At 48.5% G+C, this 24,626-nt stretch overlaps 9 protein-coding genes across 11 annotated transcripts; 4 read left to right on the top strand and 5 right to left on the bottom strand.

Moving 5' to 3' along the window:
- Positions 1 to 137: 137 nt before the first annotated feature.
- Positions 138 to 2,005, bottom strand: PPTG_06430 (hypothetical protein; the record flags this gene model as incomplete). Its single annotated transcript, XM_008900348.1, has 2 exons — positions 138 to 1,042; positions 1,114 to 2,005. The coding sequence occupies 2 exons, from the start codon at positions 2,003 to 2,005 to the stop codon at positions 138 to 140; spliced, it is 1,797 nt and encodes a 598-aa protein (XP_008898596.1).
- Positions 2,006 to 4,342: 2,337 nt separating this feature from the next.
- On the top strand, positions 4,343 to 6,046 carry PPTG_06429 (hypothetical protein; the record flags this gene model as incomplete). Its single annotated transcript, XM_008900347.1, has 4 exons — positions 4,343 to 5,451; positions 5,509 to 5,614; positions 5,671 to 5,818; positions 5,876 to 6,046. The coding sequence occupies 4 exons, from the start codon at positions 4,343 to 4,345 to the stop codon at positions 5,947 to 5,949; spliced, it is 1,437 nt and encodes a 478-aa protein (XP_008898595.1). The 3' UTR covers positions 5,950 to 6,046.
- PPTG_06428 (hypothetical protein) lies at positions 5,226 to 8,170 on the bottom strand. 3 transcript variants are annotated; one of them, XM_008900346.1, is made up of 3 exons: positions 8,084 to 8,170; positions 7,790 to 7,985; positions 5,226 to 7,705 (listed from the first exon to the last, which is right to left on the bottom strand). In XM_008900346.1, exons 1-3 carry the CDS (start codon positions 8,131 to 8,133, stop codon positions 5,975 to 5,977), a joined length of 1,977 nt encoding a protein of 658 aa, XP_008898594.1. In that variant the 5' UTR covers positions 8,134 to 8,170; the 3' UTR covers positions 5,226 to 5,974. The 3 variants fall into 3 exon arrangements, with proteins under 3 accessions (XP_008898594.1, XP_008898593.1, XP_008898592.1); XM_008900345.1 differs by having other exon boundaries at positions 5,226 to 7,985; XM_008900344.1 differs by lacking the exon at positions 8,084 to 8,170 and having other exon boundaries at positions 7,790 to 8,049.
- Positions 8,171 to 8,266: 96 nt separating this feature from the next.
- On the top strand, positions 8,267 to 9,364 carry PPTG_06427 (hypothetical protein). The gene has a single exon (XM_008900343.1). The coding sequence runs from the start codon at positions 8,304 to 8,306 to the stop codon at positions 9,279 to 9,281; it is 978 nt and encodes a 325-aa protein (XP_008898591.1). The 5' UTR covers positions 8,267 to 8,303; the 3' UTR covers positions 9,282 to 9,364.
- A 64-nt stretch (positions 9,365 to 9,428) lies between these two features.
- PPTG_06426 (hypothetical protein) lies at positions 9,429 to 10,715 on the top strand (the record flags this gene model as incomplete). Its single annotated transcript, XM_008900342.1, has 1 exon — positions 9,429 to 10,715. The coding sequence occupies one exon, from the start codon at positions 9,429 to 9,431 to the stop codon at positions 10,713 to 10,715; it is 1,287 nt and encodes a 428-aa protein (XP_008898590.1).
- Positions 10,716 to 10,751: 36 nt separating this feature from the next.
- Positions 10,752 to 12,517, top strand: PPTG_06425 (hypothetical protein). Its single transcript, XM_008900341.1, has 3 exons — positions 10,752 to 11,354; positions 11,430 to 11,457; positions 11,518 to 12,517. Exons 1-3 carry the CDS (start codon positions 10,892 to 10,894, stop codon positions 12,434 to 12,436), a joined length of 1,410 nt encoding a protein of 469 aa, XP_008898589.1. The 5' UTR covers positions 10,752 to 10,891; the 3' UTR covers positions 12,437 to 12,517.
- A 110-nt stretch (positions 12,518 to 12,627) lies between these two features.
- Positions 12,628 to 15,370, bottom strand: PPTG_06424 (hypothetical protein; the record flags this gene model as incomplete). Its single annotated transcript, XM_008900340.1, has 10 exons — positions 12,628 to 12,850; positions 12,917 to 12,985; positions 13,053 to 13,202; positions 13,258 to 13,323; positions 13,381 to 13,443; positions 13,510 to 14,250; positions 14,307 to 14,557; positions 14,622 to 15,034; positions 15,100 to 15,283; positions 15,355 to 15,370. 10 exons carry the CDS (start codon positions 15,368 to 15,370, stop codon positions 12,686 to 12,688), a joined length of 2,118 nt encoding a protein of 705 aa, XP_008898588.1. The 3' UTR covers positions 12,628 to 12,685.
- A 207-nt stretch (positions 15,371 to 15,577) lies between these two features.
- On the bottom strand, positions 15,578 to 17,077 carry PPTG_06423 (hypothetical protein). The gene has a single exon (XM_008900339.1). It carries the CDS (start codon positions 16,844 to 16,846, stop codon positions 15,710 to 15,712), a length of 1,137 nt encoding a protein of 378 aa, XP_008898587.1. The 5' UTR covers positions 16,847 to 17,077; the 3' UTR covers positions 15,578 to 15,709.
- A 3,846-nt stretch (positions 17,078 to 20,923) lies between these two features.
- PPTG_21892 (hypothetical protein) lies at positions 20,924 to 21,572 on the bottom strand. The gene has a single exon (XM_008900594.1). The coding sequence runs from the start codon at positions 21,427 to 21,429 to the stop codon at positions 21,043 to 21,045; it is 387 nt and encodes a 128-aa protein (XP_008898842.1). The 5' UTR covers positions 21,430 to 21,572; the 3' UTR covers positions 20,924 to 21,042.
- Positions 21,573 to 24,626: the final 3,054 nt, after the last annotated feature.

The following is a 24,626-nucleotide window of genomic DNA, read 5'->3' as shown; positions in this document are numbered from 1 at the left end:
GTCGCCATCCTCATCGCTATCAGAAGAGTCGGGAGATCGAGATGGCGGAACCGACGGTTGCTTGGAAATCGGTGCGCCGTCAGAACGCGCGGGAGGTGATGGAGTATATTCATCAAAGGACGAACGATAAGGTGACGTCAGCCCCTCAGGTTTACGACGCGCCTTCGATCCCCTTGGAGCATCCTCATCATCGTAGGATCCAAATAGTAACTGCATCTCGAGCTTGTAAGGGGTAAGAGCTCGGGGGAGGCATCAGCTAGTGGCGAAGGAGCGCGCGACGGTGGAGAAGCCACGTTACTGCGCTGGGGAGCTGCCGGAGGAGTCGGCGACGCTTGGCGAGTCACCTCCGTACCCTCAGAGTTCGTTGGGATCGCAACCGGTTCCTCTTCCAAGTCCTCGTCATTCACATCTCGCGTTAAGTCCACGACCGCCGGAGGTTGATCGTCCTTCAACGGCTCAGCCTTGGGAGATGTAGCAGGAACGGACGTTGGAGATGCGGGAGACTTAGACTCGGTCGGACGACTTGACACCGAATGCGAACGAGACCTTGGGTGACTCACGGGCGATTTGGCATGGGCCACTGAGGGCGAACGCGCAGGCGGCCGAGATGTCAAGCGGCGAGAAGCCTGGCTGGATCGTGAACGAACGGAAGCAGGTGAGCGCGACGCAGTCTTCTGACGCTTAGACTTCGGCTTGTTCTTCCCAGCCTTGGGTATATGATGACCTCGGCGACTGGGTGTTGAGCTTGAAGCAGCCGCAGGCGATCCTTCGCCAGCATCAGCTGCTGACCCTGCTCTGCTAGCTCGACCAGACGGAATTGGGGTCTTCGCTTCAGATGAATCACCGGAGCTGCCGTCGTCACTTCCATGACGACTACGCTTGGAAGCACAGCTCTGAACTTGTTGAGCAGTCTTGGCCGAAGCTTCAGCAAGGGCGAGCGGATCTTCTTGGTCACCCGCCTCTTGTTGGAATCGCGGAAGAGCGAGGAACGTGTCTTCATCAAGGCGGAGTGTCGAAAGGTCAACCTCGGCAACTCGAAGACCTACAACGGGAAAGAATGAACACGAATTAGTGAACGAGTGATCGGACGAAACATCAAGAATATCAACTGACCTTGAATGGCGAGAGCAAGAGTGTTGGGGTCCAGGCCGGCAAAGCTAACGAACCCTCGGAAAGCGCGATTGACGCGAAGTAAGCGCAAATTGCGGTCTTTCAGATCGGCGATCAGCGCAGCAGTGTCAGCATCGACCCATGTACCCTGAGTGGCCTTGAGCAGCATATCATGGAGCTTGCGAGTGTTTTCAGTGTTCGCACTGACCGTCGTCTTATAGATCTCGCGCACCCTCTCAATCTGCTTGTCCAAGGCGTCGATGATATCCTGCTTCTGCTCGGCGTAGTTCATGGTGAGACGAAGGTTCTCTGTCTGAACATCCATCGATTCCTTACTCTTTTCGAGAAGGGAACCAATGTAAACGTTCGCTGACTTGAGGCGCTTGATTTCCGCTTGAAGCCCGTTCAACTCAGCCGTCGACGTGTTGAGGAGAGGTTTTAGAGAGTCAACTCGAAGCTGGACAAGAACCGGTAGACGCTTAGCAGCAGCAGCTTCCTCTCGGGAAATCTCGAGTTGAGCGGTGAGCTCACCGACTGCATTAAAAAGATCCGGCAATGTGTCGGAGAGAGGTTGAACCGCCGCTAGCGCTTGGTCGAAGCCGAGCGCGTCATTGAAACGACACTGGGTACGAACGTCGCCCTGAAGAGGAGGCGAGATGTTGAGCTGGACTTGGTGCCGTGCCATCAACGTCAAGTACGGAAAGAAAGCAGTCCTCAGGGAGTCTACCGTTGCGTCAGCCGACTCAGCAAGAAGATCGCGCAGCGAATCCACGGTCAACTCCTCCGAAGGCTCGGCGTGAGCTGGAGAAGCTACGGGGACCCGTACCGAGGATTGAGTCGCAGTCGGAAGCGCAGCAGGAGGCGCCGCAGGCGGTGACGCTGGTTCAGGATTCATGTGACGAGAAGTTCTGGACGGTGGCTGAAGACTCGCTGCAGGTGGAGGCTGTCCAGTCGAACGATCAGTGATGACCGGACGAGATTCCTGACGAAGAGAAAGAGGTGATGAGCAGCTGGACGAAGATTGGAAGGAAGGATGGTGATACTTACCACCAAGCGTGCAGGGTCACGACGTCGGTGTGGAAGAACTGCGTCGTACGCACGGTGTTGAGCGTGGTTGAGAGCGCCGCGGGGACGGGGCTCACGACGAGACATGGTCGCACTGTGGAAACGATTCGGAAATGAATGATGTTACAACGGGCACCCGTGGCGTGGCTTTCATTACGACAGGGGCAGTTGTGATGTATCGATTTCTAAGTAATCGCTGAGGTGGCTACATTCAAGTTGCTCAAGCCACGAACGCTCGGTCCTGCGACAGGTGGTGATCACGGTGCCAGATGGTCAAGGACACGTCACTACCGAACACTCGTCGGGTCCGACTATGACCAAGATGTCACTCAAGTCGGGTAGTCCGTATCGGTGACGCTGGATTCGCATTCAGCGGTCAAGAACCGACGGACTACGGTACTACGACTCGGTGACGGTTCGAGCGACTCTTCGGTGGGTGCGACTAGCAGTTGAACGCTCGGCGGAGACCTGAGAAGGCACAAGGACAGTTGAGGTAACTGTTGGCACGTGTAGCGATCCATAACGGATCATAGTTCACTTGATATTTGTACACATGATTAGGATTGCATATTCGAAAGGGTAACACAAATAACAGAACAGAATTTCCACCCAAACACACGAGCGAGGTCCGGCTTCAAGGTAAGCGTCTGGATAAGCTTGTTTGGGTGTGTTATGTCTGTCGGTGGACTCGAAGCTTACTAGCGAGTGTTCATCCGGCAAGGCCAAGTGGGTGGGTGTATTGGCCGATTATATATCGGAAGTTTACGTGACGGCTTTATTGTGCCTACTTGCACGTGTTGGGGAGAGCGAGTTGCCTCCCATATATTCTTCCAGTCGAGTGTTGAACACTCGGCGCCCTCGTAAAAGGCTTACCCGTGCCTGGTACACTTCCGCTGTTGGGACCACGAGGATTCATAACACCTACTAGCTTTGCTCGTGCTAGTAGCGTGTTCATACTTTTACTGGTTGGCCTATATAAGCGATTTGCAGGTCCAGTCTGTCCCGGTGTAAGGGCTGAGTCTGGGTCTTCAGATGACGCCCAACGATCGTTTGCCGTTCTGGTAGACGTATTGTTGTGGGTTTATCCTACCCACTAGTACCGCGGGAATTACTACACCACAGGAACCCGTTATTTTACGGAGAACTCCCGTATATCTTAGGGTATGCAGCCTGCGGTGAACGTCTCCATATTGTGGCCTTGATCACAAGCGTCAAGCTCAAACAATTTTGAAGATCCAGTCAGTTATCACGGACAGGGCGAAGGCAATCAGGATATTTTATAACTTGGCGTTCGTCTTCGACGAGATGATTAACGCTTGAAAGGTTTGGCGCCTGAACTATGGGAACCGTACACGGACAGTGTCAACACTTGCACCCTGAAAATTGACAACAATTGGATCAGGCGCACAATAATACGTGGTGAGAACGTGGACAAATCCGACTTTGGGAGATTAGTTGACATCTACAGTGAAATGTGGGAGATAAAGAGTCTAGATGGCGGGAGAACCTACTCGCAACAACTGAGAGCGGAACCAGTCATGGTGCATTCTACCCTCACGGCTGATCTCGGTCCAATTGGCTCCAAAATGTGAATGAAGTGCGAGAGTGGGTTCGAGGAATGCTGACCGCTCTAATGTTTTGACACGAGCGCGAGTATTGCCATGGCGACGTTCAATGGGAAAACATTGTGTACAGTCCAGTTGGTTAGTACTGGTTCCTTATCGATATGGATAAGTCGCGTCGATTGGATACTAAAGTAATCAGTTGGAGACACCCCAACCACGGCGAGATGTTGCGCTTCCAACACGACTTGTTCCAGCTGGGTGAGCTTTTCGATGACTTCGACGACCATTTTTCTTATACCCGACGAGCTAACTGCAATCCGCGAGATGCTCCAAGTTTCGCTATGGACGCCTGAGTGTGAACCGCAGCACTCGTGCTGGGTACGATGAACTAGTAGGACACTTCGCGACTACAACAGATATATTCTCTCGATTCAAATCTGAAGTTTTTTCTTCTTCTAGAACAGGTTGCTGAGTCAGCAATGCTAACTAATATTAATACATGGAGTAGTAGTACTATAACTTCACAGAACTTGAAGTGGTAATACTCAGTTTTTATTGGCTAATTCAAAATGTCAAAAGTTGCGCTCCATATTCACAATCCGATGCTGCAACTCTTCGCTGCCGACGACAAGTTCCCGGACGTTGTGGCGCAGCTAGAGACGCGCGGGTGGCGACGTCTCCCGTTCGTAGGCTGTCCCAAGTTCGACCTCAAATGGACTAACTACTCCAAAGTTGCGTGGGGGCGTGTGACGTCCCAGCAGATCGTTAATCACCTGCAGAACTCCATAATCCTATCACAAAAAGACCAACTCACCCAGTTGCTGTACGCGCGAGAAAATGGAGATCAGACCCAGGTAGATCATTACCTTCCCCGGACGTTCGAGCTGCGTCAGCCACTAGACCGAAGACTACTTAAGTTCTGGTTCTGCTACAGTCAAGCGGTCGGAGTGCTAAAAGATAGTCTGAACGAGAGCGTGAAGGTTGATGAAGCCCAAGTAGGAGCTGCAATACAGTTGGCCAGGACTGTCATTGCTAGTAATAGTTTCTTAGAGTGCTGGAGGAAGGAGGAGGCATTTAATGGGGTGATGCTAGGAGATGCTACGGAGTGGCTGCGCCTTCTGTCGATTGATTTGGAATTGGAAAAAGCCTCACTTCACTGCCATAACAGACGAGCGGTTGAGGAGATTTTGAGGGAGTTGGAGCGGAGAGATCCACAATTTCACGCGGTTGGGAGTGCTGACAGTAATGTGTGGATCTGCAAACCGTCAAATCTGTCGCAAGGACGAGGGATTGTATTGTGCAATTCCTTTAGAGAGATAGAGGAGCTCGCGTCGTGTAGCAGTGGACAAGATGGCCAAGAGATGGGAGAGAAGAGGAAATCGCAGACCAAATGGATCATACAGAAGTACGTTGAGCGTCCATTGCTGCTGCAAAATGGTCGCAAGTTTGATATTCGTCAGTGGGTGCTGATTACCAAGCTCTATCCACAGCCGACGGTGTTCTGGTTCTACAAAAGCTACTTGCGCTTTTGCTCTCGTAGATTTGCGCTGGCCCGGCAGCATGATCGATTCGTGCACCTCAGCAATTACTCAGTTCAGCAGTATTTTGAGCCAGACAAAATGGGCGACTTGGGTCAAAAAGACTCGGAGGCGGCTAACAAGGATCCATTTGAGCTCATGTGGTCGTCAGAGAAGTTTCGGGATACGCTGAGGTGAGCATCTCGACCGTGTAAGTTCTTTTATTTTGCTTATTCTCTCGGTGAATACAGACAAGAACACGGAAGGGATATCTGGAATGACACAATCCTTCCCCAGATGCAGAATATTGCACGGTTAACACTGGAAGCTGCACTGCCAAAGCTCAACGTTGTCGGGGTAAGTATCAATGACAGCAGGTACATCCGACACAGCCTAACCGTTTTATATTTCAGCGAGGTTTCGAGTGGCTTGGGTTCGACTTCCTCGTTGACGAAAACCATCACGTATGGCTACTAGAGGTGAACGTGAGTCCTGATGTCAGTCACAGCACTACTGTCACCGCTGAACTGGTACCCAAGGCCACTGCAGACTTGTTCAACGGTTTGTACAGTACCTTCAGTACATGGCTAACACAGACTAACTGTTCCTACTCCGCAGTGATTTTGGACCCAGAAACATCTCGATCTCCAGACAATGGATGGCTGCCATTCTCACTACAATCTCATCATTAAAAAGTGCCAACACAGTGCTGCAAACCTACGCGATCCCTGCTCGCAACTCGTTTTGCAGAGTGCCATTCTCAAGCCGTACACTCTCCAGATCAGCCAACACATTGTCCAAATGGGTGCTACTGTCACGCGATTCAAGCTGCGAGATCCAGTTCTGCAGGTCACGCGCTGCGTTTTCCTTCTTTCCGACATCACCGACGACCAAAATGAGCTCTTCGAACAACTCGCGTACCTGCGCAAACTTGCGATAGCACTCGACATACGCTTCCGTCTTCGTGCTGCTGGTGCTCTTGCTCTTACTGGCTGCACTGTACAGCTTCTCTTCAGCCACTGCTTCGGTCCGTTTGAGCTTCTCCGACGCAGTATTCAGTTGCTTTTGAAGCCCCTTGATATCGTCCAGAATCTTCGCAATATCCTGCTTCTGCTTGTGAACTTGCTTGATGATATCCATGATACGTGACGTGTACATGCTGCGAGTCATGGGACCATCCGAGTCTTTCTTACAGAGCTTTGCCAATTGTCGCTCTTGGACTCTTTCCAGAGCCTTCACACTTTCCATTTTGGAGTGGATAATGCCAGTGATCTCCAGCATCTCGGTTCGGAACGCCTTAATCTCGCGAATAAGCTGTCGACATCGAGCTTTGCGACTGGATTTCTGACCTTCCAACGTAGCGTATTCCGTGAGTAGAGGCTGACGAGCGATCTCCATCTGCTGCGCTATCTCAGCTTTCTTCTTTGCGTTCGTCTGGCAAATTGCTTCTAACTTTGCAATGTTCGCTTGAGCTTGAGGAAGCATCGCCAGAAGTTGCTTTTGTCTTGCGAGTTGTTTCTGTACTTCTTGTCTGGTGGTTTGTGTCTCAAGAACATGCTGCTCGACTTGCTGTAGTTCAGAACGTTCACGATCGAGAACTTTGCGCATCGTAGCAATACGGTGCTCTGTGTCATCTACCTGCTTCTGAGCTTCGTCTAGTGATTGTTCCTCTTTTTGGTCTCCTAGTACGACGATATTTTCCGCGTTGGCTGGACTTGCTTCAACTCTGGCTGAACCAGCTGATTCTGTCATCGAGCATTCCTTGATCACGGCGTCGATAGCTCCTGGTTGTGGGGTATTTAGTGAAAATGGAGCGTCAGGAAGTGCACTTGAAAGGAACGATGGAGGCTGAATAGTAGCGAACTCATCGTCCTCTGCTTTTGCTTCGTGTGGAGTTAGGAAGCCACTCTCACCAGTGCTCTCAGCACCCTTCAGATGATCATCCACCTGTCCCTCTTTCAGCTGAGTATCCATCTCTTCCTCCTCATATTCATCTTCCCGAAGGAACATGGTGGAGCCACGTTTTGCTACAGCTAGAGCCTCCAATAGTGACGTTGGTTTAATGGCATCACTCGGGAATCCCTGAAACAATTCGTGTGTCGTTGTGCTGGGTCTGTTCCACGATAATTCAAGTGGTGAAGTCTGTAAAGGCAGCCGTTGAAACCCTCTCAGCCCCTCGACATCCTGATTCGGTAGCATATGCAGCGTCGTCTCTCGTTTCCAATTGGAGAAAATGTTTGCCAATTGATCATTGCCCAGAACTGATGCGGCAACATCCGATCCAGCTCCTATAGTGCCCAAACCTTCATTTTTGCTAACTTCGTCTTCATTTTCCTCAAGCTTGGACCTCGGCAACTTCCCCACCAACCACGATAAAATGTTTCTTGTCTCCTTCTCAGTAGGATACAGAAAGTGGTTGTAGCCGCAGTCTCCAGCATACCCCAGCTCCTGCAAAAATTACAATAGAAGTGAAATTTAACAATAGACCCATACAATATTAGGTATGAAATACCTATATAAACTATGACATACTTTAAGGATATTGGCGAGCTGAGAACCCACGCGATGCCGCGCCGCGACACCTACTGGTGCCTTGGCCTCTGCGCACGGGAGAGCGAAGGTCACGCCGTCATCTGAGTGCTGTGAACGCGCTAGGAACTTGAGCACGAGGACGATAAGTGCGTCGGACGAAAGATCCGCTACTGTCCAGGACGTGTCGGCTTCTAACCTGATATTTACCGGAGGACAACGTTAATATTCATGCAAACCAAAGCTCAACACATTAGAGAGCAAGACACATCTAGTCATACACCAGTGCATACGCACCAGCCGCTCTGCTGTAGCGCCGCAACGATGAAGGCGTCGGCTTCTGCCATCGCCACGATTATTATTTCTAAGAAAATGGCTTCAACCTCCACAATCTGATCCAAAGAAAATAGCCTCCACAAACCGATTCACTGACCGTTCAAATCTAATAAAGTATCTTATCGCGACGCTTCGTGCGCACAAGTCTCCGTAACGGGCAGTCCCCATTCACCTTCGGACCATGCAGCAGCCCGAGAGAGAGCCCCTTGTCCACGACCATGAATCTGCTGCTCCCAAGCCGCAAGACGAGCAGCAGCCCCATCAAGACAAAGAAGAGAGCGAAGTGCAGCAGCTGAGAGACCGTTTGGCAGCGCAGGAGCTATTGGCACAGCAGCTACTAAAGCGCGAGCAAGAGCGTGAAACGGAGCGTGAGTTCATGAAGAGGAGCGTGCTGTCCTTACAGCAGGACCTCCTTCGTCTCATGAACATCGTGGACCTGCAGATGCAGATCCCGTCCATGCATATGCAAATGCAGCTCTCGCCTATGGCTACAGGCGTCGAAATGGCGTTTCGAGGACTCTCGCCGCGGTTCTCAGCCAGAGGCTGCATGGGTCCAAGCCCAACAGGATACAGAGTAGCCAAAAAGCGACAGGCGGAGAGTGACGAAGCTCAAAAAGTAGTGGCTCTGGTCTCGCCTACACACAATGCAGCCATGTTAATGGACTTGTCACCGCAAAGTAAGCGTGTCAAGACGTCATCGACGCCAAATAATAAGCTGAGTAAACGTCAGTGGAGCCCTGAGGAAGATGAAGCATTGGAACTCGCCATTCAAACAACGGGCCCAAACGATTGGTCGGCTGTCGCTCGGCTGCTGCCTGGACGTTGTGGGAAACAATGTCGGGAGCGATGGGTGAACCACTTGAGTCCGGCAGTGAAGAAGGAGGCGTGGACAGAGGAGGAAGACGAACTCATCTTCACCACACGCGACCGCATTGGCAATCGCTGGGCGGAAATCGCTCGTTTGCTGCCTGGACGGACGGACAACGCGATCAAGAACCGTTACTACTCCACCATGAGACGTCGCGGACGTCAGCTACGCAGCAACAAGAGCAGGTCCCCGGATTCAATGTCCGAGACCGATGACAAATCCGGCGTCTTGTCAGGATCCCCAGTGTCCTCAGAGACGAGCGCTCCTGAGCTCCCCATGGGAGACATCTAAGCGACGAAAGATGATGTGTATTTTTCACATGTATAAAAAAAATTAAAGATACTTGCTTCTTCAAGGCAAGAAACTTTCTTGCAAGATTTAATTCCGTTGCGTATGAACAGTCGGTCACTATCGGAGGTCGTTGTGTAAGTCTCAAGAATGAGTAGACCTACAACGCCAGCTACTGCATCAACGTCTTTGTCAGCTTCAGGTGGATCAGGTAAGTTCCGATGGCGCGTGGATGCCGAGAAGAATGTGGTAGTGTGGAACTTTGAGCGTCGAGGTTGGGCCAAGACCGAAGGAGACGACTGGAACATCTACTGGGCCAGCAAGACCACAATAAAAAACATATTTAACCCGGAGACCGGGGTACGCCTAGTAGACGGTCAATATGTCAACCATTTTCCAAACCACTACGAACTCACTCGCAAAGATCTCATGGTCAAGAACATAAAGCGATACAAGAAGGAGATGCTAGCAGCACAAGCCACAGCGTCTGAAGCTGGTAGTTCAACAGCGTATCCTATTGAGTCACTAGACTTTTTCCCGATGACGTACACGCTACCTGCAGACTATTCGCTGTTTGTCGAGGAATTTCGACGCAATCCGAACGTCATGTGGATCATGAAACCCTGTTCCAAGGCTCAAGGTAAAGGGATTTTCATCATCAACAAGCTGTCACAGACCAAGAAATGGGCGAATCAACGGTGGACGAACATGCCGATTAAGGAGGGATATGTAGTCTCACGGTACATTGAAAACCCGTTGCTGGTCGGTGGCAAGAAGTTCGATCTGCGTATGTACGTACTAGTACTGTCATATCGACCCATGCAAGCGTTGGTGTATCGGGAAGGATTTGCTCGCTTCTGCAACGTGAAATACTCTGCTGCCGTGGATGATATGGACAACCCGTTCATGCACCTCACGAACGTCGCGGTGCAGAAGAACAACGAGGACTATAACAGTAACCACGGAGGTAAATGGAGTGTAGCGAATCTCTGTCTCTACGTGGAAGCCACACGTGGTCGTGGAGCGGGTGAAAAGCTACTACGAGATATTCATGGTGTCATGTTGCACGCACTTAAAGCGGTACAGAACGTGATCATTAACGATCCGCACTGCTTCGAGTGCTATGGCTACGATATCATTGTGGACGATAACCTTAAGCCCTGGTTGGTGGAAGTGAATGCATCGCCATCGCTGGCTACCACAACACGAGAAGATCGCAGTATGAAGAGTCGACTGCTTCGAGATGTACTGGAGTTAGCTGTGGCAGCAGATGCTGAACCCGATCAACGCCGAGCTGTCCTTCCACCACCCACACTCAGTCCAACGTCAGGCTTCTCGTGGCTTCTTAATGAGACAACTCAACTCGAAGCTGATCGATTGAGAGCTGATGCACTTCGCAAAAATGCTAAACGAGCATCAAGCGCTCAATGGCGGTAAGGAAAATGAAAAAAAAAACCTTTGGACTCAAAATTTAAATTCTGCAATACTTCGTTCTAAGTGAAAGAATAATCGGCAGTTTTTATGCGATTTTTTTGGAAACGAACTATTCTAAGTCGCGCTTAACTGTCGACGCCTGCAGTGAGCAAGCCACCGTTCAGATCGATAGGATCAACATGGGATCTGAGAGGAGATTAGAGAGGAAGCTTCGTCGGAAGGAAGAGAAGAAGGGTCTTGTCGATGGTAGTGAAGGTTCCAGTAAGGTCGATACAGCACCGAGTGATCTAGAAGACCCGACGGTGCCAATAGAGGCCGCTACTTCTGAAGGATCTGCTATTCCTGCAGAGTCGATAGACCAGGGAAAAGCTCAACGGGTAATGCCGATCGGGGAATTACCTTCTCGTCAAAAACCGAAGACGGGGAAGTCTCCTCGCAAGAAAAAGAAGAAAGTGGAGGAGGAGCTGGAAGCCGAACCAGTTGAGTTTCGCATTAACGGTATTCTAGTTGACCGCGATGTCAAAGGAGGAGCCAAGAAGGAGTGGATGGGCGTCTACATGGTTCTCTTCAGAACGAGTACACCGATGGGTCAGCGAGTGGCCTTTATCCTCATCGGTCTAGTGACGATCAGTGTCTCGGTTGGTACGTATTCCATTTCCAAAATTTTGCTTTTACATATGCATTTCTTACGATCTCACTTTTTTTAATACAATGTAGCTGTCCTGGACAGCGTGGAAGAAATTCGGTACGCAGTCTTTTGAGAACAATTAACAGCAGTATTTAATCGCTTTGCTTTGATCTTTAGAAATCAAATTGGTGACTACCTGTTGGCAACCGAGTTCGGCTTCACGATTCTGTTCACGATCGAGTATGGACTTCGCATTGCGTGTCTGCGGAAACCAAGCAAGTTTATCTTCAGTCTCTTAGGATTCGTGGATATGTGCGCTCTTGTTCCTTCATACGTCGGCTACATCTTTCCTGAAGCACGTCCACTGCTGCACTTGGCTGTACTGCGTATCTTCCGTGTCATGCGAGTCTTCCGGTTGTTGCGACTTGCTCGATTCGTCGATGCGAGCGCTGCGCTCACTGAAAATATTGACACCAATCGACGAAATATTGCCGTCTTCCTCGTCGCATTGTTCACGGTGATCCTCGTCATTGGGTGCGCCATGTACCTTATCGAAGGTGACCGTCAATTCGGAAATATCCCCGTCAGTCTGTATTGGACTGTGGTGACAATTACGACCGTGGGGTACGGAGATATTTCGCCACAAACGATTGTCGGACGGATTCTAGCCACTCTTGTCATGTTTGTCGGCTACGGAATCATCGCCAGCCCCACGCTGCTAAGTGCGCCACCGTCTGCACCAGCTACGTCAGAAATTGTCGACGCTCCCAAATGTACCAAAGTACTCGAGTGCGTACGATGCTTCCAGAAATTTCACCAAGAAAGCGCCAGTTTCTGCTGCATGTGCGCGGAACCACTGAGAAAGCCCGAGGTTAAACCTTTAAGGGCAAATGGAGAAGAACGGAGACGGGTGCCGAGGCAACGAGCTTCGATTACAGATGGGAATGGATTGTCAAAGACTCCTACACTACGTCCAGCGACTTGTGAAGGTACTGGTATAAACATTTCATCCATTGATGAGACGAAGCCTGCAGAACCTGTGTTTGCTCCAAGCGAAGAAATGAAACCCGCAGAAACTACTACCGCAATATGCTAACTATATATTTAGTAATCTGGCACGCCAGATGAATGATAAGGCATGAATAAATAAACCCTGGAACAAGAAGTGTACAAGGAATGCTGATGAGATTCTCTGAAATTTTGTTAAGATTGGATGCTTCGACGCCTATTGTCACCATCAGAATGCATTTTTGCAAATTCATATTGCCAACAACGAGTCTGACGTAAGCTCAGTGTATTTGAATCGAGTTACTGAAGATTTTTGTTCTGATCTGTATGGAAATAGTTACGGAGCTAGCATTATTAGGTCTTCTTCCGAGCGCAGCTTAGTGAGAGACGAATCGAGATTGATGACACCCAGCAGCTTGCTGAGTCTTACTACGTAGACTTTTGTCCAAGCGCTCATCGCTGCAATCTTGTGCACCCGGTAGAGATTCACGTCCTCGGATACCTGTTCAGAAATTTCAAGCCTTAGCGTGCATAACCAGAATACCACAGATTTGGGTATTTGTGTTACCTGAGGCGGATAGCTCTCCACGGGTACCGCGGTGAATGCGTACTCATGAAATGGTGGACCCAATTCAAGCTAAACCATTAAGAGCATCTTGTCAGTTCTACCATTAAGCGATCAAAACGAAGTTAAGTTGCCGTACCGGACTCGAAAGCGAAGTGGCGTCTTTCGGCTGGAAATCAACAAGTGAATAATCCTCAACCATTGCGCTTTTCTTCTTGTCAATGTCAAGAATCTTCGACACTAACAGTTGAACTCTCAGCGAAACGTTTGGATCCTTGGCATCAGGCATCTAAAAGTTTTTACATTAGTACACAACATATCAGCTTTCACCGCGGTAACCGTACCTGCTTCCGATGAGCTGCAATGAATCGAGCGACAGCAATCTCAAGATCATAGCGTCGAATACATCCCTACACAAAAGATGCCCGTCAGCGTCTACCCACAAAAGAAAATTCTAGCCTACGTACAATGAGCAGTTGAGTTTCGGGGTTATCACAAACCGGAAAATACTCTTCTTTCTTGTGCGTATTCTGGAAATCGCAACATGCTCGTTAGTTTATTTCCAATCCACACTGAATCATTATTTTGTTACTTACCAGAGCTTGAATAGCTTCGTCGTATGTCGTCTCCCTCGTAAAGAAAACCGGTACAGGACTCATATAATCCACTGCAATCTTCTGACTCAGCACGTGTTCGTTCAGATCATAGCAAACCGAGTGAAGCCCCGCCCAGCCAGCCAGAATATCGTAGATAGAAGGCGAAATAGCACCGCACACAAAGTACGATACAGTACACGCTGTCATAACGGGGACCATGTGACTCAACTGAGACGTAAGTTCGAAGAAAATCACAGCTGTTGACACTGTCTGAGTAGCTGACGCTGCAAAGCACGCGGCGCCCACAACTGCATACGTAGCCGGTGACTGTGTCGGATTCCAGTATCTCATTAGGGTTTCTCCATACAGTCGGCCAACTGCAGCTCCGATTGTGAACAGAGGACCGAAGACCCCCACCGAGATCGGAGCTCCACACGGCAGTAGAGATACCATGAACTTCAGGATAATATAGACGAAGAGCGTCACTTGTGGGTATTCTGAAATCTGTTTCCATTGAGGAAAACTCAGATCTTGGTCACGGAATACTTCGTTGACAATCGACCGATCTGAAAGGCGCATGATGCCCAGAGGGTATGTTAAAATCGTCGTAGCCACACAAATTGTGACGATGTGGACTGTTCGGCGCTTAAGTGAAGGTCCGTTAAGACCTAGCTTAGTGAATAACATCATCTGCGCCCATCGAAGCACCACAGCGAGACGACAGAAGATACCAGCTCCAATCTGAAAACAAGAAATTAGGTGGATAACTTAGAAGGAATGTAGAATTTAGGACGTACGCCAGTGACCACTCCTAACAGCACAAAGGCGAAGATCTCGTAGTCCATATCGAAGCCAGCGAACGTGGTGCGTTCGAAAAGTACATCTCGTTTGATAAATGTGATGACGTTGAAGACTAAAATGCACACAGAGGAGCAAATAATGCCTTCCCACAAACATTTGATCTCGTAGTACTTGGCCGTGACTTCAATACTGAACAACAATCCACCCAGTGGAGCACCGAAATTTGCAGTCGTGCCACAAGCAACAGCTACATAAACAGTATCGTAAAAACTGTCAGCACTTGCACATTATGGTACTAAAAAGCAACATACCAGCTCGAATGAAGTTGTAGTTCTCCTGGCCAAAGTTAACGCGCCGAAACAGCGCCAGTTTATTCATCAGGTAGCCGATCATAGCCATGAGGTGGGTAAATGGTCCTGCTCGACCAACTGACAGCCCACTGCCCGAAGCGATCACTGTACTCAGCGATTTCGCTACGAGAGTGCGAAACGACAGCATGTCTCCCGGATTCTGGTATACCCCTGCAAATAATGCACGCATAACGGGGATCCCAGAGCCATCGGATGCAGGAGAGATGAAGTATCCGCAGCAAGTTGCGAGCATGGCCAATGTCACACACCAGCACAGCCAGCACAGGAAACCGGCAAAAGAGTCCGTCCCCACAGACTCGATGATAGCACGACGGAACCTGAAGAGAGTTCGGACCCAATTGTCGACCAATAGCCTACAACCAAACAAAATATTTTTCAGTATCTACTTTAGGATGTATGTATACTTTCTAGAGCTCACCCGTAGGCTGCAGCCATGGATCCGAGAAGAACCAGGAAGAGCCACGTGATCGGAGAGTTTGGGAGTTGCTTGCATAACCGAAGAGAACGGACGCATAGCTGCCGCATAGTTAACTCGACCAGTGGTCGTTCACCCCGCAACAGCTTGTCATAGTGCTCTGGCGAGTTCGCTCGAAACCACACATCTGCATAAGCCACGATTAAACATCAGATACGTGATCACAGAAATCACGAGCTAAAGTGTTCAATGAAGCACCATAATTTCCACGCATGGCTGCTACTTAAAGGACAACTCGATGTTACTACGAATACTTGGAACCCGGCTTGGTCAGTCGCTAATTGATCAAGAGTACTGCAACGTTGAATCGAAAGGTCGGTGGCTAGCCAAGAGCTCGACCGTTGGTCTCCGACGTCCGTTTCAACGTTCATGAACAGGTTTCCAAAAGGGCCCTCATTCATCCAAATCAACTTGGTATGCAGCAAGGTTTCACTAAACTCATCCCTTTTAACCTTAAGCCATAAAATTTGAAGTCGTACCCAAGATGTTGGCATTAATCTGACATGCAACTTCACTTCACACACTCACTATACTACCTACATACTGCATCAATCTACTCGACAAGGACACTGTCCGCAACGGGGCTTGCTGCCGTCAAGAGATTGTTCATCACGTTAACAATCAGAGCGGATCCGCGACTAGCGAATTGAATTACTAGCTCCTGCATCTGCACGTAGCCGCGCTCACCGACGAAGTTTTGCGACAGATCCAGCAGTGTCAGACGAGAAGTGCCATCACGCGGAAGAGCAATGGCATCATAGAGATCCATAACGCCACCATCCGAGATGCAGTTGCCCACAAGGGACAGTGTGTGTAGTCGCGGGAAGTTGCTGGACGGACCTGCCAACACTGTGGCAATCTGACTCGTAACATGGTCCTTAAGTCCTTCAGAATAGCAGAAGTTGAGCGAGAAGACCTCAAGTTTGGGTAATTGGGCGTTGCTCAACGCATGCAGCATACTGCGCACCAGTACATTGCGAGCAACCAGCGTCTTCTCATCTTGAAAATTGAACTGCTGCGCTTGCTTCCGACCCGATAATGAAAAACATTTTAAGTTCGGAAATCGTTGAAAGAACGTCGAACGGATCGACGACGACAGCTTCATCATCCCCATAGTTGTAACCTCAATAGTCCCCACGAACGCAGGCAACTGAGAAGAGGCCTGTGAGCACGTAGCCGCACAATGCAGCACATCTTTGGCCTCCAAGAACGAGCACACATGTTGCAGTAGATCGTGATTGCCATAAAAAAACAGCGGACTGGTGGTTGCAGCGTCAATATTCTCAATTCGAGCGCGCTTCCCAACGGATTGCTCGTCCGTCGAGCACTTGCGCTTGCGTGAGGAAGCACTGTCCATCAATTCCATAGCAAACGCCGCATGTTCCAGTGCTGCGAGGTTGTTCAGGTGGAGCTTGACCACGAGTGAGTGTAGACGTCGACTTAATGTCTGCGGGTTACGGTACTCCCAAGCCGAGAAGGCTTGGCTGTAGAGCGCTAGCTCAGCACGACGTCCGATGTACGAGATCTTGGCGTCCACTTTACCGTACTTGGACTTGAGTAGCATCAGAATATGGAGGAGCACGGTACGTCGAGCGCTGAGGTCGATACTGTTGTGCCAGCTCTGCTTGGTATCGGGGCGGGTGTTGAGCAATGTTGAAGCGGAGGATGAAGAGACGGCGGAGGTACTCATGATGAAAAGAGAGTTGATACAGGATAAATACTAACGTCAAAAGAGAGCGCAGTAAGTGAAAAGACTCCGGACTTGGCACGGACCGAAGTAAAACGGAAATGCCAAGACTGCAAGTGAGTCAACGACAAGATGCAGTTGACCAGCAGCGGCCATTTGACGCAGCGCTCTCCCACCAGCAGGTGCCGCCCAGAAAGTCGCGGAAAGAGCTTGTCCCACTCACACAAGTCACAGATTGCCAACACTGACTTGTGGCATAGCATGCCTAGATAGAGGTCTTGTTATATGTGTTGTTCTGAAAATTCAGACAATATTCATTCATGAAGGTAATATCACTTATTCAAGTAATGTATTTGTAATAGATTATGTAGACCAAGAAACATGCAGCAGCAATACTAGCAGTTATGGGCGATTTACGCAAAATCAACGGATTTTAAAAAGTTGGGCCCGACTCAAAACCAGCTGGACGGATGGCATGTGGTTCGACCGAAAACGGAGCCCGTCACGCTGCCTGCTCCATTGTTGCCATGCCACCCACATAGTAAGCAGAGAATGATACTGCTGGGTTGGCGTGCGGGTGATCTGTCGACCAAGGATATTAATGGGGAAGTCTGCGAGCATTACGTTATGGGTACAAGACGTCTTCTGTGTCACTGCCAAAGCACTCACCACATGGGGAACAAGAGCGCCCCTGCTCCAGCTGCGGGGTGGTCATCTTGCCATCTTGGTGTTCTCCTATTGAATCACAGACGTTCACTGAATACATGCATAAAACCTGTTGCGCTGCTGCAATTTGGAAAATCACGAGCTTCATGAAATTATTCGCCGGATGATGTCAGGAAATCCAACCTGCTGGTTATCAGTAGAATACAATAATAGCCTAGAAATCACGCCGTTGCATATGCGGCATTAGTTATGCCACTTGAGCGAGGGTATTGCAGAAAACTATGCTTCACGTGCACACCCTATTTGCTTTTGGCTTGTCAACCAAACGCAAATTGTTGTAGGATGTTTTAGGATTTTGAAACCAGTAAGAATATCCACGAGCGGGGATCTCGGCTATTACCTCCGGACTCTGAAGGCAATAGTTAGGCTGACAAAACTAGACCCACCCACGACGTGTAACTCGATGAAAGCAATGGCGATAACTTACTTCCGCTGGTAGATTCGATGGACTGTCCAACGAACTTGAGCTATAACTTCAACGTTTTGCCACCTGACTGACAAAAAAAATCAAAAATTCAGAATTAGGACCAAAATGGACTCAAAGAGCTCACTCTTGTTTCTGCCATAGTGTGTATTGTGTATACTCCACTTCTGTTGGGTACCCAAGCGAGAAAAAAAAACAAATCAACACGTACCCTTTGTATTCCTCCTGGATAAAAGCAAACTTATCAGCTTTTAACACAGAGAGTCCGAAGAGATCACACCCTCTACAGCCAACTACACCACATATTAATAGCTCTTCTCGTAAAGCCTCTAGTCACTTCATCCTACTCCGTTTTTATCAAGTTCTACCAAATTTACTATTATTGTCGTAGCCTACGCGTGCGGGAAAAACCCCTGTAAAAATACATCGATTTTTTTTTAATTGCGGCATCTGCTTAAAAGCCGATTGATTCCGACACACCGTCAAATTACCTATGAAAAAGTACTGTACTCAATCGATGGGTAACAATTCTTCCGGATTCTATATCCAGAGTTTAGGAGGCGAGTCATTCTAACCCAAAACTACTGAAAAAAATATACTCAGAAACCCATAATTATTCAAGAAATCTGAAGTTGAAATAATTACTGTAGACTTTGAATTTGCTGTTATACTAAAGGATTTGGGCTGGTAGTGCTGAGTACTTGGGCTGCGCGTAGGTTGCAAAAGCAAGCTACCTAAAGTAGTTTTTTCTGGACTGCTGTGCTATTCAATGAAAACTCATACACGCATTATCAAGAAAAAGCACTTTCTCGAAGTGAGCGAGAATATGTATTGACAGCCTTAGCGTATTCGGCGGTTTTACACACTTGGTTCTTCGATATATCTGCAAGGTTGCTTGGTTGGTGGGAACGGATTAGTAGTGCCGAGACCAGTTCTGTTCGACCTTTAAAAACGCCAATAACTGGATAAGCAGTGTTGCTGTATACGTGCAGAAGATGCGTTGCGCTATCTGCTTTCGAATGACACCAACTTTGATCAAAAACTAAGATAGTGAATGTATTCTTCGGCGGTGCGCGCTACCTACTGAAGCCGCTGCATAAACCACCGCTTTGCATTTTTGAATTTTGTAATCCAGATTGTGAATTTCATAGAAGAACTAGATAACAGCCTCATCGTCATGAACTACGCATGAAGCAGATGCTGCAGCTGTGAGCAGGTACATGAGATGCATGTAGCATACTTAAATATTACTAGGGTCTGCTTTGCCTGGAATAGCTTAAAGCAAACAATATAGAAGACTTGTTTCGCAGTCTTCTGCACCAGAGAAATCCTGAGGAGACGCTTTCTTTTCTATTACAAAATCGCTCCCTGCCAGAGAAAGCTCAAAAATTTTAGATTTGTTTTGCGGTTTTGTATGCATGTGCTGTGTACATGTAGTATTGCTGTCACGTAGAGTAAGAGGATGAAATCCTCTTGGAGTACCCGCACTCTGAAGAAACGCAACAGGCGCCAGAGAAGGACCCAACGCAACCGCAGGAGTAAGAAGATCAGCGAGGATGAAGAAAGAGCCATGACCAGCAGGACCAGTACAACAGGAAGCGAAGACAGCCGACGGACGATGAAGGTCAGCGGGACCAACTGGAAGATGCAGAATGTCGATGGGTGACAGACGTGCGGATGTGAAGCCCCGTGGCAGGTCGCCGTAGTTTGCATATATAGGAAGTAGGAGGTCACTTGAACATTTGCCGTGAAGCGCACGAGTGCGAGCGGAAGAGTCGACACCGGTCTGGTGGAGACACAGCCTAAAACAACAACAATAAGTCGTTGACAACGCTCAACTTGACTGTGAGTGGACGATAAGAACGTACAGAGAAGAGAAAGAGTTGGCGGGTTTCGAGAAGGAGCCCACAATATCTTCGCGGTATCTGCAGCCCGTGCCGAACGCTGGCAAGCCTAAGAGAGGGTAGCGTTTAGCCCCGGCACCCCTGTTCGGAGGATCTTGTTTTATCTGTACGAGTCTACTGTTCTACGGAGCTCAAGGAGTGCATACTTGCTGCCGTGTGTGTGCATGTGTAGCTACTAGTAACTGTATCCTTAGAGCAGTAAGTGTGTAGCCACTCGGACACCGTCCTCTGATCAGGGATAGGACTGACGAGCACTACGGGACATCGGAAGTGAGCAGCGAGTGCAGAGAGAAGTCTTACTGTAGGAAAAATACCCTACTATTCTGAAGGTGGTGCAAACTGCAATGGTTGCACGCATCTAACATCGCAAAATTTGAGTTAACGTTGAGTTATCCTTAGTAAAGAGTTGTAAAAAAAGGATAGCTCAAAATATTGCTGGAATCTGCTGCGCTCACTCAATGGGACGGGAGGCGATGCTACCACCGAATCTAGGATGAAAATTCGGTGTAGATTTGGTATTTTTTTACACCAAATTTAGCTTAGGAAAAATATCCAACACCAGCATTATGATATACTTCACCACGTATTTACTAAACATCACCAGAGATTTGATCGACAGCACCAAATCATGATTGTGTACAAATCACCAGCAAGTTTAACACAATCACCAGAAAAAGTGTTTACCTCACCAGAACAATAATCTAAATAGGCGACAGGGTGCACTAAGGCAAAGTGTCAGTTTAGTAGTAAATCTGTGATAACTCGGTATCTAATAGTCCAATTGACACATATGAGGTAGCGTTAAAAAGAGGAGTAACAGGCCGATTTTTGAGATTTTTTAACAAATATATTGCAACTGGTGAAGCGTGTTTATAAAGCATTCTTTCCGATTTCAGAAATTTGTCGTCTTGCCAGTTTAGTAGCTTCCTTGACTTGATCAAACTATACATTTGTATACGAGAAAGGGCGGTACAGGTGCCAGGCATGTTGAGAAAAAGATACCCTTCAACAACATAAAGATGAAAGTGTATGACATAAAATGGTTTATTTGTTTATGCACGCCCACTAAACCCAGGCTTCCTGTTCAGGTTGAATCTACGTCTCCAACAAGGGCGGTAGTACCACAACTGCCATTTTGTTTTGTCCTACAGGTTTCTTGCGTCGTGAAGGCTTCGGCTTCGGCACTTGAGTCTCTTTCTCCAGGATTTCTCGAGTAAGTATGCGACTGGACGTCTTTGTTCTCCTCCGCTTCCTTGTGTTGCTCGGTCTTGGTGCACAATATCAGAGATCTTGACGAACGCTGTATCGCAGTAAGATTGAGGAATTCTGCTTGAAGTTTGCCAACGTGGCGTGCATCTTAGGACGCGAAAGCGGGCAAGCCGGTCACCTGTCGCTGGGAGGATCCAGTCTCTAATGTCGTTTTCAACGCTCTTCGAAAGCATTGGAGGCGGCCCACGACGCTTGGCTCGAGAGGCTGGTTTTTGCGTGCAGCAGCTACGTATTTCTTTCAGCGTGCTATGCCCAATCTTCATTAGTTTACTTGTTGCCTTTAACTCTGCGCCAGCGAGAACGGCTTAGACAGCGCATTGGAGCTCTGCTTTGCTGTATTTGGCGCGTATTTTCTCCATGGTGGAGAAGCGTGTGTGTGGCCACTGGCTACTGGCCAGAGTATAAATTGCTGGGGGAGATTAGGTGAAAATTCGCTAGCTCAATATTAAACAATTATGATCGTTGGCAGCGGTCTAGCTTAATATAACAGGTTAAAAAGGCCGAGGCTACTAAATTGATCGAGGCTACGAAACTGACACTTTCCTTATTAGATCATATTAAATATGCGCCTTGGTATTTAGAAAGTAGTGGCGCTGGTAAATCTAGATCCAACGTCACTTAGTCTGCTCGCACGACTGACGTAGCATTCCAGTGCAATGTGGTGGAGTTGGGGTCAATCCTAGAGTGTTTGAACGTGTTGTTGTTGTGACCGGCTCAAATGAAGGTAGCTGACAGTCCGCATCATCGTCAACAGTGCTGGCTGGGCAGTGCTCGTTTTGCTCGATACAAGGGGGGATGCTCTGCGCTAAAGCTTTCAATCAGAAGTGCCGTGAAGCTCTGGCATGTAGTGTCTCTGTGATAATCGTTTCTACGGGAATTGCGTCGAAAAACATCGTTGCAGATGTCAGTAGTTAGCTGTTCGGTAGTATTACAACCCCTATAGAGTAAGGGTGAGGCTCGCAAAACATCCTGAGCGGTGTTGCTGTCAGGAATAGACGTCAGCTGTAGCTCCGTTTTTCTTGTTAGCGAAAATATGTCGGCTTCGTCGTTCTGACCTGGACCTACCATGCTATTGCGAGGCAAAAGCTCTTGCGGGCGTAGGTGTGGGCATGCATTAATTCAGACGTGTTTGTCGATGTGCCATCAGAATTTGAACGCTCTAGATTTTCAATTTGTTCGTCCTGTTGACTGGTTGCAAGTGTACCACGTCGGTTTTGTCTTGTATATGACATATCTAGGGTGTATGGTTGACTTCCACGTATGCGAAAACCTAATTTCCAAGTGTTTCATGGCTGTAGGTGTCATAGTCGCGAAGTTATATATAGCTTCAACATATCACCATAGCGACATATGATTCGAGTTGGCTATTGCCTCGATTACCACGCTGAGAGTGATTTGACACAAATCAAGCTTCAGGAGTCGGTATGTCTGGACACGGTAATCCCAACTCCCGAGTAGCATGGATAATATGAACACAAATTGCAGACTTTGTGCTAAAAAGACATCCACTGTCCTAGTACTTGCATTGAAGAGCCATCTACCAAACGGCATATTTTCCACTGCATTCGTAAGACATGGATTTATATGGCTTGCAATGTTTTTGTTGTATCTTTGGCGTAAAAGGCATCAGCATCCAAATTCTCTGGTGTTCCGTACCGCTCACGGGGGTAGTGAAAGATTTGGACATGTTGTGCAGGAAGGTCAGAGCTTGCAGGCAAGGGCACCGCCTTAAGTTCCTTCTCTTGAAATGTCATTTTGTATAGTGATTTTAATCGTAGCGATACTGGCGCGACGCTATTAAAAGACGGCCGCGAATTCACAAAAACCAGTCGTGATTTGTCCAGGCAATCAAACATTTTAGCAGGCGTTGCCTTTTTCGACTTATTGGTCAGTTTTAATGTTCGATGGTACTGCTCTAATGGGTTATTAGTGTTGGCATATCCTGGTGGGGTGAGATATGCTTGCCAGGAAAAACCGAGGGTGCAAATTCTTTGACAAATAGTATGATCGGCCACAGATTGAAAGGAAGTACTGAAAGATGCAGCTGCACGCCAAGAGGACAGGACGTAGGATCGCTTAGATAAGAACTCTTCCTCATTTCTAGCGTAGTGAAGTTCGTTGAGATCACAAAATATTATGTTAATAGTCACTGGATCCAACTTGGCGTTGTCGACGTAGTCTTTTACGTTTTTACATACGTGGAACCAGCATATTAAGGTTTTTGCGCCCGGGGTTTCGGTAGCACAAGCGTTGTATTGGGCGGTATCTGCGTCCATCATCACGAAGGTTGGCGAAAAGCAAACCATGAAAATGTTCCAAATTACTCGCTTTAAAAATGAACAGCACCAAGCAATGTCAGGACCTGCTCTCCTCGAAATGCAAAAGTATACAATTGGGAAGAATGTCCCTCCACAGTCTGATATCCCAAATACAAACACGGGATAGCGCTGTTTTACGATGCTGTGGTGCTGTGAACATGCAGTTTCGTAGTATGGCGCAGGTCTCGTTGAATTTGGACGTAGTGATCGAGCAATGAATAGCAAGTATGCCCAACACGAAGGGCGAGCTGGATGATCCATTCCCCAACTTTGGAACCAAAGTGGATTCATTTTCATCTGAGTCACGTGACACCAATAGACCGTCACCAGATTCAGCGATGTGTTCCACTACACCGTACATGCTCCTTTTGCGCGAATCAATTACAGGTTGCGACGAGGCCCGCTTGTGACGAGTATGCCATGAATTCACAAACGCTCGAACTTGTGTATTAAATGGCGAAGGTCCCTCCATAGTTCCTTTTGTATTCGGTGACATATCAACCCAAATAATCCACTGGTCGGATACTTGCATCCTCACCCAAGCGCTACTCAATTAGGGATATCATGCATCAGCATGCTGTCTTGGAGACATCCGCGGTCGACGGCACCACCGTCTGCTGGCTCGCACAGCAGATGTGACGTCTGGTCGTGGTCGCACGCTCTTAGCCGTCCATGATCGGGTTCACTTCCTCAAGCCGCGGCATGCCCAGCATGACGAATATCCATCACGAACACTCCAGGAGTATAAAAGGTAAAATCGGGTATAATAATAGACAATGATGTCACTCGCCGAGAAATGACTGGTTGTTTTCCGCCCTCAAGGCGAATTGTCAGTGGCTGTGCATGCTCGTGGACAGTCAGTCCAACACGAGCAGCAACGCGCGGGTACACTGCATTGAGCGATGCGCCGCTGTCGATAAAGGTACAGACTGGCTGGTTAATAACCAGGTCGTTATTGTTGAAAGAAATGTTGGCGCATCAAGACCACGTCGTCGTTCTCGTAGTTAACGCAGCGATGACCGCCAACGGCTCGACGCTGTACTACCGCATAGTTGATAGCAGCCGCGTCATTCTCGGTTGGCACCCACCCACCGAGCCTCCTAGTTTTTTTAAGCTCCGGTGCCTGTAATATGACAGACGGG

This window comes from Phytophthora parasitica, assembly GCF_000247585.1.
Source record: "Phytophthora parasitica INRA-310 unplaced genomic scaffold supercont2.9, whole genome shotgun sequence".
Classification (NCBI taxonomy): domain Eukaryota; phylum Oomycota; class Peronosporomycetes; order Peronosporales; family Peronosporaceae; genus Phytophthora; species Phytophthora nicotianae.
This window is presented reverse-complemented; position numbering and strand designations above follow the sequence as displayed.